Here is a 14,514-nt window from a genome sequence, read left to right as displayed (position 1 = left end):
GTCGACCATCTTTAATACGGGCGGAGGTGACGCCTAGCTTCCGGTCAGAGCCGAGCAAGGTGGGCGGTGACTAGAAGCCCTTCTGCTTATTGGGCTGTTGAGAGGCGGACGACCGACGACCGGGAGTTTCTTTTCTGCGCTTGTGCGTTTTCTATTCGGCTTCCTTCCAGCTAGCGGGGCCACGAGGGTTGCTAGGCAACAGCCCCTGGGTGACTTGGTCTTAGGGTCCTGTCCGGCTTGGGGCTGATGAAAGGAGCTGTCCGCGCCCGGGCTCTTCCGAGAAGTGGTTGCTGACAGCCACAAAGTGAAAGGGAGGGAGGCGGCGTGGACGAGTAAGGTAAGTGCTGGGGTCCCTAGCGCTTGTGGGACAGGAGCAGCGCAACACAGGTGACTTTAAATATATATATCGGATATTTTGGAAAATAGAGATGCCCGCCCCGCTGTAAATAAAAATCACCCATGCGTTCACACGCAGAACTGACCACTGATTTCCAGTTGTTTTTCTGGAATACATTGTAGTAAGGTTCTGTACAAAAGTGAGTTCAAACATTTTTTCTTTTTTTCGTGTTTCTGCAGTTGTGGCGCGCGCCTGAGGTTCCAGCTACTCGGAAGGCTGAGGCGGGAGGATTGCTTGAGCCTGGGAAGTTGAGACCAGCCTGGGCAACATAGCGAGACCCCGTCTCAGAAAAAGAAAGGGAGAGAGGAAAGCAGTGGAGTTATTGGTCAAAGAGTGTGTCAGTTTTCTTTCCAGAAAGGTTTTGTGTCTGCATTCCAGCAGGAACTCCCTGTGCCTGCCCCTACCACTATCTTGTTTAATTTTTGCCAATTCAGTGACTTTGTAAACATATCTTTTAATTTGCTTTTCTTTGCTTACTAGTAAAGCTTAACTTTTCAATTTATTTACTGTCCATTTGTACCTCTTCTTTTGGGAATTCTCTGTGGGTGTCATTTACTGTGGACATTTTCTTAGATGTGGTCTCAGTTTTCCTCTCCTCCTTCCAACATTTGTCCAGTTCCACCCCTAGCCTCACCACTAATAACTTTGTTCTCCCCTTACTTTCTCCTTTCGATCAGTAACACAGAGGAATTGCTGTTTGTTTGAATCTAGTGGTACAGATCCATCTTCTCTTTGACCTTCCCTTTCATTGGTAATTTGTTCTGCTGCTCACATCTGATGACGTCCCTTTGGGCCATCAATGTCCCTATTTAAAGTATGACCTATAGCTGGAACAATCTTATTTCCTATGTGAATTTTTATTAAATTTTTTTTTTTTTTTTTGGAGACGGAGCTTTGCTCTCGTTGTCCAGGCTGGAGTGCAGTGGAGCGATCCCAGCTCACTGCAACCTCCGCCTCCAGGGTTCAAGCAATTCTCCTGCCTCAGCCTTCTGAGTAGCTTGGATTACAGGTGGCGCCTGCCACCACGCCCAGCTAATTTTTTGTATTTTTAGTAGAGACGGGGTTTCACCATGTTGGTCAGGCTGGTCTCAAATTCCTGGCCATGGGTGATCCACCCGCCTTGGCCTCCCAAAGTGCTGGGATTACAGGCATGAGCCTGGCCTAATTGGCATCTTAAAGTGTGACTTGTGACAAAAAATATAGGAAAAGAAATCCTCCCTTTTCATATTTGGAACTGAATTCAAAATACCTACCATCTCAATGGAGTCTCTTATTGATGACCACAAAACTAAGCTTCTTTGTCAAAGAGTTTCTCAAAAATGAAATTTCTTCGAATCATGAAAATAGCTTATTGTAGTAGAAGGCCCCCTGGGCTAGAAATTTGGTGGCCTGTATTCTAGTCCTTGTCGTTGTAGCAGAAAGTGCAACTGTAAGCAAGCTAGTTTGTAAAATGACGGGGTTGGATTAGGCCCCTTGTACCTCAGTATTTTATGATTTGTTTATGGAATTGTAGTTTTCACACACACTCTTAATTGATCTGTTTGCCATGTAATTAGGTGCACCTAGTAAGGTGCACACCAAGAATCTTTAAGCCAGGACTTGTAATAATATAATGTATACAATAAAGGACTGTTTAAAAAGTGTAACACATGCAAGAAATAATATGCTGCCATGACAGAGAATATGGATGTTCTCTATATAGAGATATGGGGCAATCTTCATAGGTTAGGTTTGAAATAATGAAAAGTGCTGAAGAGTAGATAAAGTGTGTACGCTGAACATCTGCCATTGGTCCCTCCACAGCCATTCTTCATCCTCCTCTAGACTGCTCTGGGACGGAGAGGCTTGCCTGCCTCAACAGGCCCCTGCCTTCTGGTTCCAGTTGGAGTCAGCCAGTGGTTGCACAAGCAAAGGTCGGAGGGAGGGAGGAGAGTGGCTGCTACACTTAACACCAGGCTGCCCTCCTATATACTGTCCTCTCCACTCACCTCTTTCTGCCATACAGTTCTTATAACTGCTTCCTGCCATGGCTTCTTCCTTCCATGGCCTAGGGATGGGTACAGCATCCCGCTGTTACTAGCCCCAAAGTAGTACACTTTACCTTGTTGTTTTTCTACACCTGCCTTGATTAAACTGCCTTCAAATTACCAAAGTTGAGAGTGTCGTCGATTTCCTGCTGGAACACTGATACAATAGGCTGTCTTTTGGGGGTGGGGAGAGAGAGAAAATATATATAGGAACACGTATTTGTATTTTTTGGTGAATGCATAACAAAACTCTGAAAGATACATGAGAAACTAGTGAAAGCAGTTTCTGGCCCGGGGGAGGGAGCAATGAAAACTGGGCCCAAGGAGCAGGGACAAGGAGAGGGAAACTCCACAGTATTACCTTTCTATGATGTTTCTTTTATACCATGTGAATACATTAGCTACTGTGTGAATTAATTTTTTTTAATGAGGGCTCACGCACTTAATCTAAACTGTCTTTAAACATTGCACCTTTATTTCAGGAGTGACAGTGAGGATTCACATTTGGGTTATTTCAAGATGAGCTTCCTACTGCCCAAGCTGACTAGCAAAAAGGAAGTAGACCAGGTGATAAAAAGTACTGCTGAGAAGGTGTTGGTTCTCAGGTTTGGGAGAGATGAAGATCCTGTCTGTCTGCAGCTAGATGATATTGTAAGTGAATATCTAAAATAAGTGGTTTTTATTAATAATCTGTATATTCTCACTTCAGCATCTGAATAGTACATGAGAGGGAGTAGTCAGGGTTAGGTATATAGCTGTTCATTTGTTAGTTCACTAATAGCTGATTGTGTGCCTGCCCTGAGCCAGACCCCCAAATCTGTGTGTGCTGAATCTGTCTTGGATGTCCTTACCCACTAGAAGCTGTCAATGCTGTTTCACCAACAAGGTGATGGAAGAGCAGAAAACTATTAACAAGCATCTGTGAACACTATCTTTTCAGTGCTCGCAATAGTAGGATAATAGTAGCCCCATTTCCTGGTAGGAAAAAAAATGCCAGAGAGGTCAAGTAACTTCCCAGAGGTGCAGATCCACTGTATTGCAGAGCTGGGATTTGAACTTAGTTTTCTGTAGCTGCAAATAATCTTTTCTAGTGTGCTGCTTCCAGTATGTGCCTGATGCAGAGAGAGACCTAACCCAGAACTAAGACCTCTTACCGCCATTTCTACTGCTACCATCCCGTGTAAGAGCTGAGCATACAAATCCTCATTTCCATGCTTACAATGAGGGTGTGATGTGTTAGCCTGGGGAAAAAAGGACCAGAGGATTCTACCCTTAGTCGTAGGGAGGAGGAAATACCACGGAGGTCAGTAATGTAGACACTGAAGCCACGCTGCCAAAGTTCAAATCCCAGCCCTACTGCTCAGGAGCTGTGTGACCTGGGGCAAATTACTTTACCTTCCTGTGCCTCAGTTTCCCTATCTATAAAGTGGGGACTCTAATAGCATATACCTTGTAAGAATGATGTAAGGATTAAATGAGTTAACAAATGTTAAGCACTTAGGACAGTTACCACATAGTAATGTCATATAAGTGTCTGCTACTAATTATCATGATTTTCATTTCTGGGAGGATTGGGAGGAAGGAGACGTTAGGGAATTTCAGTACCCACATTACATATTTCTAAGTTGTGTTGTTTTAAATGAGCATGGGCTACTTTTATAAAAGCATTCAAAGAAAGAAATTAAAGGAAGAAATAGATTCACACAGTTTTCCACAAGGATTTGTATGCTCAGCTCTTAACATGGAATGGCAGCAGTAGAAATGGCGGGGTAGAGGTCTTATTTCTGGGTTAGGTGTCTCTCCACAATGAATAGACAGGAATACTCCTATGCTGTCACCCTCCTAAACTCACACAGTTTTCCCCAAGATCCCCTCCTAACCTCACACAGTTTTCCCCAAGGTCCCTTCCTAACCTCACACAGTTTTCCCCAAGATTCCATCCTAACCCCGTCTGCAGTGAATGAGACTCTGGAGGATGGGTTTATGCTTTGTCTGATGTGGGAGCCACATGGGCTGCATTGTTGGCCCAGGAGTTTTTTCAACCAAAACACTTGTGTTGTAGTAACAAGTTTCACAGAAGAAACATTAGCTGCCTCTCATATTGTAACCTTTGTCTCTCTCGTCATTTGCAGCTTTCTAAGACCTCTTCTGACTTAAGTAAAATGGCTGCTATATACCTGGTAGATGTGGACCAAACTCCAGTTTATACACAGTATTTTGACATCAGTTATATTCCGTCTACTGTCTTTTTCTTCAATGGGCAGCATATGAAAGTGGATTATGGGTAAGTGCAGTTGATCTGAAGTTATTGCAACCTTGTAAGTTTCCTTTGGTAAGCAGCTTCAGTAGCTTGCCTATTTGCATGTGTAGTTGGCTCTGTGAGTCTTATGTCAGTACTGTTTCCTCAGTTGATGCACTCTCTAATTTTTTATGCAAAACCTTGCTACAAAATGAGAGTGCTTCAGGTATGATTGTCAAATCTTATGTATTTTTTTAATAGTGCATACACATGGTTTGTCAGATTTTAATTTCCAACTTAAGTATGAAGAAATAGTACCGTTTGCAAAGCACTACCATCCATAAGTCTATAAAATATAAAATAGCTATATTAGCTAAATAAAGAACTCTTAAAATTTTCCCAGGAATTTCATTTGAAACAAAACATGTAGTTTTTCTTAAGCTTTTGGACTGGTAAGTGGCATTTATAAAAGAAGCATTCCTTCCAGCAAACTAAGATGTGCTTCTCTCTTGCAAAGTTTCCTGCTTTTCGCCGTTGAGAGAATTTTAAATCATTCTTCAACAAAGCCTGTCAAGAATAAGTAACATGATGTCCTCTTTAATGCCTTCCACTCCATCCAATTACCATCTCAATACTTAATATTGATGATTGGATGCATCCATGATTCTGATCATTTCTTACTGTGGTTGACGTGTCCACTTATCTAGATCTTTGTACCCTTTTTGTCTTTATTTGAAAGTATGTGAAATATCTGTTTTAAAGTGTTTTAGGCTGGGCACAGTGGCTCATGCCTGTAATCCCAGCACTTTGGGAGGCTAAGGCAGGCGGATCATTTGAGGTCAGGAGTTCAAAACCAGCATGGCCAACATAGTGAAACCCCATCTCTACTAAAAATACAAAAATTAGCCTGGCATGGCCAGGCGCGGTGACTCACGTGTGTAATCCCAGCACTTTGGGAAGCCGAGGCAGGCAGATCACGAGGTCAGCAGATCAAGACCATCCTGGCTAACATAGTGTAACCCTGTCTCTACTAAAAATACAAAAAATTAGCCGGGTGTGGTGGCGGGCGCCTGTAGTCCCGGCTACTCTGGAGGCTGAGGCAGGAGAATGGCATGAACCCAGGAGGCGGAGCTTGCAATGAGCCGCCATCGCGCCACTGTACTACTCCATCCTGGGCAACAGAGCTGCCGTCTCAAAAAAAAAATTCACTAGGCATGATGATGGGTGCCTGTAATCCCAACTACTCAGGAGGCTGAGGCAGGAGATTGGCTTGAGCCCAGGAGGTGGAGGTTGCAGTGAGCAGAGATCGCACCACTACACTCCAGCCTGGTGACAGAGCAAGGCTCCATCTCAAAAAAATAAAAACAAAAACAAACAAAAAAAACCCGCAAAGTATTTTAAAGCTGTTTATTCTACTGGAACACATTTGATGTAAGTATTAATTTGGTACAACCTTTTAAGGGGGCCAGTTCAACATTATGTATCAAATACTTTAAAGTTTTTAAACTTTTTAACCCAGTAATTACACTTCCAGGAGTTTAATAAGATGTTGTAGATGCACATTTAACAACTGAAAGAAATATATGTTAGCTAGAAAAAAGCATATTACTGAATAATTTGTATGACATAATTCCCAATGTTGGGAAAAAAGAAGTATGTATCTGCACATATATACACACACACATACAATTGGAAGGATAGACACTGAAAAGTGACCTCTGGCCTCATCCGTGATTTTATTTCTTTCTTTAAAATTTTTACAGTAACATACCTGGTATTTGAGATACTTTTCTAAAAAAACAATTTTTTAATACCTACCACTCAAAAGTATAAGTGACTAGAACTTAAAGGCCGTGAGTACTGAATGGGCTTTGCACAGTGCCCAGGCAAAAACAGCAACAGCAAACGAAGAAACAATGCACACTCCAACACTTGGTGAATTCTACTTGATGATTTGAGAAGTGATAAAAATAGATTTTGTGACTACAATAGATTTGAAGCTGAATCTTTTCACATGACAGAGCTTTCATGCTAGTGGCCCACAGCACTGGATTGAGTCATTTACTAAATGGAAAAAAATGATTGAAAAATTAATGTTGGGCTTTATGTCTGAAGTCTCATTGACAAGAAGAAAATAACAAAGCTGTTGCTCATTTTGTTTATCCTGAAAGTCTTCAACAAGTGATTATTCAAAGTTCTTAGAGCGGTTGTTTCTCTTCTATGCTGTCTAGATCTCCAGATCACACTAAGTTTGTGGGAAGCTTCAAAACCAAACAAGACTTCATAGATTTGATTGAAGTAATCTATCGAGGAGCAATGAGGGGGAAGCTTATTGTCCAAAGTCCTATTGATCCCAAGAATATTCCCAAATATGACCTTCTCTATCAAGACATTTAGTACATTAATTGCTGTCAAAGATGAAGAAAAAGGCACATCTTGACACAGTACCTGAATCCAGCTGTGCTGTGTTTCTGGAGTCCTTTGGAAACATGTGTCCTAGAGGAGAAGAGGTTTGACTTGCGTGTAGAAAACCTGGCCCCTGAGGAAAAGACGCCACTGGTTCTCTGATGACATGGGATGCCTCACTGTCTACTCCCTGTGAGCCTCAGAGCAGCCAAGTCATTGGTGTTCATTTTCCCCGCAGTGATTTTTGTAACTTCCCTTTCTAATGTTTTTCTTTATCCCTTTAATACAGAATCCTCCCAAACATTGGCTAGTACAATTTGATTTCATCATGTTCATTTGATACACAAGTGAACTGGAAAGTCACTTCACATAGAAGCAAAAGTACTCATTTTCTACCCTAGCTGGGTGCATGCGTGCACACACACACACACACCCCTTTGCTGATTCCTCCACTCATACGTCCCTCGTGCTTTCCCATCTCCAGTCTGTATTACCATAGTTTCTCTTCAAATAATTAATTGAGCAGACAAGTTTGTTTTGTTTTGGAGCCTTTTTGGCTCTGGCTTTTAAACATTGTGCTGGTTGGCTCATTTAATTTTTTTTTTTTTTTTTTTTTTTTTTTTTTTTTTTTGAGACAGAGTCTTGCTCTGTCACCCAGGCTGGAGTTCAGTGGCGCGATCTCGGCTCCCTGCAAGCTCCACCTCCTGGATTCATGCCACTCTCCTGCTTCAGCCTCCCAAGTAGCTGGGACTACAGGCGCCCGCCACCATGCCCGGCTAATTTTTTGTATTTTTATAGAGGCGCAGTTTCACCGTGTTAGCCAAGATGGTCTCAATCTCCTGACCTCATGATCTGCCCTCCTCAGCCTCCCAAGTGCTGGGATTATAGGCATGAGCCACCACACCCGGCCCATTTAATTATCTTTTATGTTATAAAATTTAATATGAAAAGTGAGAATTTGAACCTTCACCATCTACCACTCTATTCAGGTAAAATAATGAATGAGCCACCTTTAGCAGGAGCAGATTTTTCCCAGAAGCTGCTGCCTCTTCCTGAGGCAGAAAATTGTATTACTAAGGCTCAAAACTAAAAGAGATGTCAGCATTGTTAGAAAGAAATGTCACCTGTATGGGATTTGCCTGTTTTAATAACTTTGTGAGGAATTCTTGCTCTTCTAGGGGTGCCTGGTGCAACTGTGGGCAAGTTACTGCTCCTCTTTAAACCTCATGGTGGTTATTGAAACAGATTTATTAGAAGGAGAGGGTAGGCAGAGAGCTGGAGAGCCATGGGCGAGGCAGCTTGTGACCTGCCTAGCAGCCGCTGACCTCCTCGCCAACAGAAGCCCAGTCCTGTTCAGAGCAGCACTGTCACTGCAAGCCCAGCCCGCTTTGCCAGGGGCTCCATTCCACCCCTTTCCTGCAGGGAGGGGTGCCATGAGTCTTGCTTCTGGCTCATACAGGAGAGAGGGAAGGCTGCCAGGCACTGCTTGTGTCCCTGCTGATAAAAGGAGGGAGTCATTCCAGAAATAAAACAAAAGGAGAGGAGGAGGCCATCACCTCTGTCCTCTTCCATCATACACTTCCTGTCTCTGATTTAATCATGATGCATGGAGCTACAACAGCCATCTTAGGTCCACGAGGTGCCCAGCATCAGGTAAAACATCAATATGCTAAGAAGAACAAAAAGAGCCCGATCCCTGATGTTATTGAGCTCTGGCTTGAACTCTGGACCTGCCTCCCTCAGACTTCTGTGAAAGAATAAAATTTCTTTTTGCCTAAGTCACTGTTAGTTGGGTTTTCTGTTCTTCAGCCCAGATCACACAGTATTTGAGGTATGGTAAGCACTCAGCCCACCAGCCAAAACTCAGAACCTGCGTGCGCAAAATTATCATGTCTTCTTCCTCCTGTTAGAAATAAGTTCTCTTATTTCTGAGTGCCGCAGAGGAAGAGGAGCACTCAGAAGAAAAATTTCTCAGCAAGGAAAAGTTTACTTCTCCAGAAGGGTGCTGCCTGCACCTATAGCAGTCACAAGAGCACACCTAACAAAGGAGAACAGGTTTCTAACCCTAACGCAGTTCCTGTTTCTTTGTCTTTCCCCCATTGGCTGGGGTTGGACCCCACAGTCTAGGCTGACCCCAATTGGCTATGCACTTGAATCTTTCTCAAATAAGGCAGAGGGTAAAGGTTACAGGTTAAGGTTTGGAGCAAGGCGGTTTACAGCCTATGACAAGAAAGTTGGATCTTTGAAGAGGAACCTTTCTTTTATTCTGACAATTTCCCCCTTTTTGTTGTTACAATTCTTCCTCTTCAAATTATTTTAGTAAGATTTGGCTTTGTTGCTCTTCTTGATTGCCTAAGAGTAAAAGTTGGTCTGAATATGGAGGGGGAGAGACAGAGAAGGTTTTAGTGAGAGCCGTTTCTATGAGTCTTTGAACTAACCCACGAACACAAGGTGTGATGCAGCAGCCTACAAGGATGAGTGCACTTGTAACAATTGCAAGGGAAGTGAGGATAGAGGCCATAAGTCCTTTCCATTTACCAAACCATCTTTCTGTTAAACCTGTGAAGGGGTCATCTATTCCAGAATTTTCAGCCAGCTCATTTGCTAGGGTGGTGAGGCCTTGTAGAGCCTTGGTAATGGTTCCATCAGGAGCTGTGTTATTTGGGATCAAAGTACAACATTGGGCTCTGATGATGACACAAACTCTGCCTTTTTCTGCTAATGTCATGTCAAGAGCTATCCTGTTTTCCCAGGCCATTTGGCTGGTGGGACCAAATTGCTCAGCTATCCCTAAATGGTATCTCTGATATAATTAACAAATCCTTGTTGATTGTAATATATATATAGTTTATCCAATCTACATTTTTGTTTATAGTAGACCACCAAAATAAGACTGACTCAAACCTGGCAGCTGTTTGATTTTGAGCTTTAAATTCATTGGCTACTCCTTGTGGTACTCCAATTGCCTCTATATAGACGTGGGGGTCAAAAGACCCTTGAGGAGCTTCTCTTTTTTCCCAAGAGGGTGACTTTTTGTCAGACTGATGAAATGCCAGGGTGAAAGAGATGGCCAATTTGATTAGAGCACAAGTGCCGCTCCAATTACTTGGCAGCGTACCCAGTAGAGGTCCTCCGCAATACCACCGAACATCTGCTCCTGAATAGACAAGGGCAGTCTGATTGGCGAGCTCTCGAAAAGGCTCAGATTCACTGCATCCCATTAGATTTCCGAAAGATGCAAGTTTTCCCCATCATGAGAGACAAGAGGTAAAATTGGCATCAGAGGCCAGGAGCCAGATGGCCCTTGGGGGTTGACCCACAGGGCAGTCTTTGACTTTTGGGAAAAGCAGTGAGAGTCTGGTGCATGACTTAATACCCCAGGCTGTGGGGTGCTGGAAGAGAGCTACCATACAGTCCATGCCCGGTTGGTTAGACCATCCAAGCAGGAAGGGAACAATTTGAGTTTCTGACTTGCCCATTGCACAGGCATAACAGTCGCTTTTATTTAAAATGCAGACTGAATATTTGATCCATTTCAGCCAGGCATTCATTTCTTGGTGTGCAGTCTCAATGGCCAGGGTTTGTTTTAGGTCTTTGACTTCCACTATGTGCACTTTAGTTTTGTCATTAGGTAGTGGCAAGATAGTTGTTTCATTTGGAGGAGATCTTGGGGAAGGAAGGGGTGCTGGAGGGGTGACAAAACCAATCTCAAAGGACCTTATGGGATCTTTCCCAGTAACATCCGCCCCATACCATAAAAGCGACTTAGGGTGGGAATATGGTTAGTGGAGGTTGAAGTAGTAATAGAAGTATGCACCGGGTTACATCGGAGGTGTTGGCAATTAGAGGAGTTATTTTGTTTAGTAAAATGGATATAAGGTTTTAGGGAGGTACAGCCTGCTGAAGAAGTCCAGCCTTGGGACTGAGTGGTCCAGGGAATATCGTACCAGGAATGGCAAGGTAGCCAATTATAGGGAATCGTACAAGGATCAGATTGAGGGTGGGGTGAGTACCAAGGGCAAAGATACTTTTCTGAAGAGGCTAGTTGCCTTTGACTTTGTAGGTCTCCGCAAGGTATGGCTAGGCAGGCATCAAACACAACAGCTTCGGGTGCGGCTGACCTGGTTACATTAATAATGAAATGCAGGCCGGGCACGGTGGCTCATGCCTGTAATCTCAGCACTTTGGGAGGCCGAGGCGGGTGGTTCACGAGGTCAGGAGATCGAGACCATCCTGGCTAATACTGTGAAACCCCGTCTCTACTAAAAATACAAAAAATTAGCCAGGCATGGTGGCAGGCGCCTGTAGTCCCAGCTACTCGGGAGGCTGAGGCAGGAGAATGGTGTAAACCCAGGAGGCAGAGCTTGCAGTGAGCAGAGATCTCGCCACTGCACTTCGGCCTGGGCAACAGAGCGAGACTCCATCTCAAAAAAAAAAGAAATGCCCCTGGGCAATTAGGGGGAAGAAGAGACAAATTAGACCTTTTTGAATGTTAATTTTAAGGGAGTTGATCCTGGAGTGATGGTCCATGATTCCATAAGGGGTGGGGTCCTTTTTACCCGAGTGTGTTGAGTCCACCCCTGTTCAGCTGTTCGGGCTACTGTTTCAGTTGTTAGGAGTATTAGATAGGGTCCTTCCCATGATGGTTCGAGTTTTCCTCCCTCTAGCTTTTGATGAGCACATAATCCCCAGGCTGATGTGGGTGTACTGGAAACTCTAGAGATGGCATTTGTGCTAAGAGGCCTTGGGTCCTGAGGGAAAAAAGGGTGGAAGATAGACCACGTATATAGTTTTTAAGAAATTGATCTTTTGTTTCGAATGTAGGGATGTCAGTGGTGGAATTTAAGCATGGCAATCCGTAGAGCGTTTCATAAGGGGACAGGCCGATATCTTTTCAAGGGGCGGTATGAATTCTTAGTAAGGTGACAGGGAGGCATTTAGTTCATGGCAGTCGGGTTTCCAAGATTAGTTTAGTTAGGTGATTTTTTTAGTTTGATTCATTCTTTCTACTTTTCCTGATGAGGGTGGGTGCCAGGGAGTATGATATTCCCATTTTATCTCTAGTGTCTGGGTTAATCCTTTAATGACCTGTGCAGTAAAATGGGTTCCATTGTCTGAGTCTATGTTCTCTATTAATCTGAATCTGGGTATGGTATCTTCTATTTGTACTTTAACTACATTATTGGCAGTTGCACTTGGCAGGTGAATGGCTTCCACCCAGTGAGTGAGATGGTCCACTATAACTGACAGATATTTGAGGCAGCCTATTTGGGGCATTTCGGTATAGTCAATTTGGACACTTTGAAATGGACTTAGCCCAGGATTTCTTCCCCCAAAGGGCAGTTTTCTTAAAGTTTGTTTATTGGTTTTTCTGCATACCATACAACTGTGACTTGCCTGGTGAGGGTATAAATCCCTATACACCCATAGGTTCTAAGGACTGTGTCACACATGGCTTGGGGACCCCAATGGGTCCCTCGGTGAAGTTGTGTTAAGATTTCTGTCATTAGGGGTTTGGACAACATTTCTTTGTTTTCTGGCAGTATCCGTTTCCCTTCTGAGTTTTTGTTAGCCCCTATTTTCTTTAATTTTTCTTTATCTGCTTGGGAGAAGATGGGGGTTGCAGATGGGGAAGGGAGACAAGGCGTTCAGTGGAAAATGGGCGCTTCTTAGGAAGCGACTCTTGACAGAGGGACCTTTATGGTGTCCTGGGACATGAACAATGGCTATATCCTCTGTAGCTGAAGGTTTTCTAATACTTGTATGATTAACTCTTTGTGGACAAGGTTTTGGCCCTTACTAGTAATAAGACCTTGTTCAGTCCAAATCTTCCCAAAGGTATGGGCCACTCCAAAAGCATATTTGGAATTGGTGTAAATAGTCCCTTCTTGATTCTGCAGCTATTTTAAGGCTTGATTTAGTGCGAACAACTCACGTGTTTAGTTAGACCAGTTATTGGGCAGTCTCCCTGATTCTACTTCTGTGAGAGTTTCTCCATCAACCACTGAGTAGCCATTATGTTTTTTCTCTTCAATTACCCGGGAGGAGCCGTCTACAAAGATGGTGCCCTGTTTTTAAAGGGGTCTCACTTAGATCAGGCCTTACTTTAGTTTGGTGATTGATTAAGTCTAAATATTTGTGCTTGGGGTCTCCGGCGTTTGGATTTCCTGTCAGGAAGGTGGCAGGGTAGGCTGGGCATGGTGGCTCATGCTTGTAATCCCAACACTTTGGGAGGCTGAGGCAGGTGGATCACCTGAGGTCAGGAGTTCAAGACCAGCCTGACCAACATGGAGAAACCCCATCCCTAATAAAAATACAAAAGAATTAGCCATGCATGGTGGCATGCCTGTAATCCCAGCTACTTGGTAGGCTGAGGCAGGAGAATTGCTTGAACCCGGGAGGTGGAGGTTGCGGTGAGCCGAGATTGTGCCATTGCACTGTAGCCTGGGCAATAAGAGTGAAACTCCATCTCAAAAAAAAAAAAAAAGGAAGGTGGCGGGGTTGAGCACATTGTCAGTGGTTAGGGTTAAATCACCTTTATCTAATAGGATAGCTTCATATTTTAGGATTCTTGAATCTGTAAGCCATCTCCCTGCTTTTTGGGTAAGAATGATTTTAACCTGATGGGGTGTGCTTAGGATGAGACTTCCCCCAAAGGTTATTTTTCTACTTTATTCTGTCAATAAAACAGTTGCTGCTATAGATTGGATATATGCAGGCCACCCACAGGTTACCACGTCAAGAATCTTTGACAGAAAGGCTGTGGGCTGGCAATGGCCCCATGCTTTTGAGTGAGTACTCCTATAGCTGCCCCATTGCTTATATTAACAAAAAAGTGAAATGGCTGTTCTAAGGACAGCAGAGCTAAGACAGGGGCAGTTATAAGTAGATGTTTTAGTTCCTCAACTTGCTGGACTTCTTGTGGGGTCCAAAGAAGGGGGTCAGACCCTTCTTGGGTAAGTTTTAGATATAGAGGTTTTGTTTTTAAGGCATAAGAGTCAATCCACAGGCAACAGTTTCCAACTAGCAGTTCTCTATCTTTTGTAATTTCTTGTTAATATCTGGCCAACTGTTAGTGACAAAATGAAATTTTAACATTCCCTGCCAAAGAGGATCCTCAGGATCTAGACCAGCATATTTTCTCATTTGTTCCTTTAGTCTGTTTAAAAATTTTATAGGCCCTACATCTTTCCTTTGCTGTATATCAAGTGCTTGGGTAAGATTCAGGGCTCGGGGTACTGATTCTTTAATCCCCTTTATTATCAATTTCCTAAGGTCCTGCATATTTTCTTGGCGGGTTGTGTTGTTATTGTCCCACCAGGGGTCTTGGGCAGGAAATTTTTTGGATCTGCTGTAGGAACGTTTTGGCCAAGAGGGTGTTCACGTTCCCAGGCTACCGTAGCAGCTCTACAGATCATGCCTCTTTTTTCCCCGCAAGAAGAGGA

At 43.5% G+C, this 14,514-nt stretch overlaps 1 protein-coding gene across 3 annotated transcripts in view; it reads left to right on the top strand.

Annotated features, from left to right (window-relative positions):
• Positions 1–14,514, top strand: part of TXNL4B (thioredoxin like 4B) — a 66,479-nt gene that overhangs the window by 732 nt on the left and 51,233 nt on the right. Inside the window, exons 1-4 of one of the 3 annotated variants that reach the window (XM_003262959.4) lie at positions 53–337; positions 2,907–3,075; positions 4,557–4,708; positions 6,895–8,847. In XM_003262959.4, coding sequence (XP_003263007.1) covers positions 2,944–3,075; positions 4,557–4,708; positions 6,895–7,060 — 450 coding nt within the window. In that variant the 5' untranslated portion in view covers positions 53–337; positions 2,907–2,943 and the 3' untranslated portion in view covers positions 7,061–8,847. Of the gene's footprint in view, positions 1–52; positions 338–2,906; positions 3,076–4,556; positions 4,709–6,894; positions 8,848–14,514 lie in introns of those variants that run through there. The other 2 variants (XM_003262960.4, XM_030794507.1) reach the window with 2 other exon arrangements.

Source organism: Nomascus leucogenys, chromosome 2 (genome assembly GCF_006542625.1).
Source record: "Nomascus leucogenys isolate Asia chromosome 2, Asia_NLE_v1, whole genome shotgun sequence".
Lineage (NCBI taxonomy): Eukaryota > Metazoa > Chordata > Mammalia > Primates > Hylobatidae > Nomascus > Nomascus leucogenys.
Note: the sequence above shows the minus strand (reverse complement) of the source record. Positions and strands in the feature narration are given on the sequence as shown.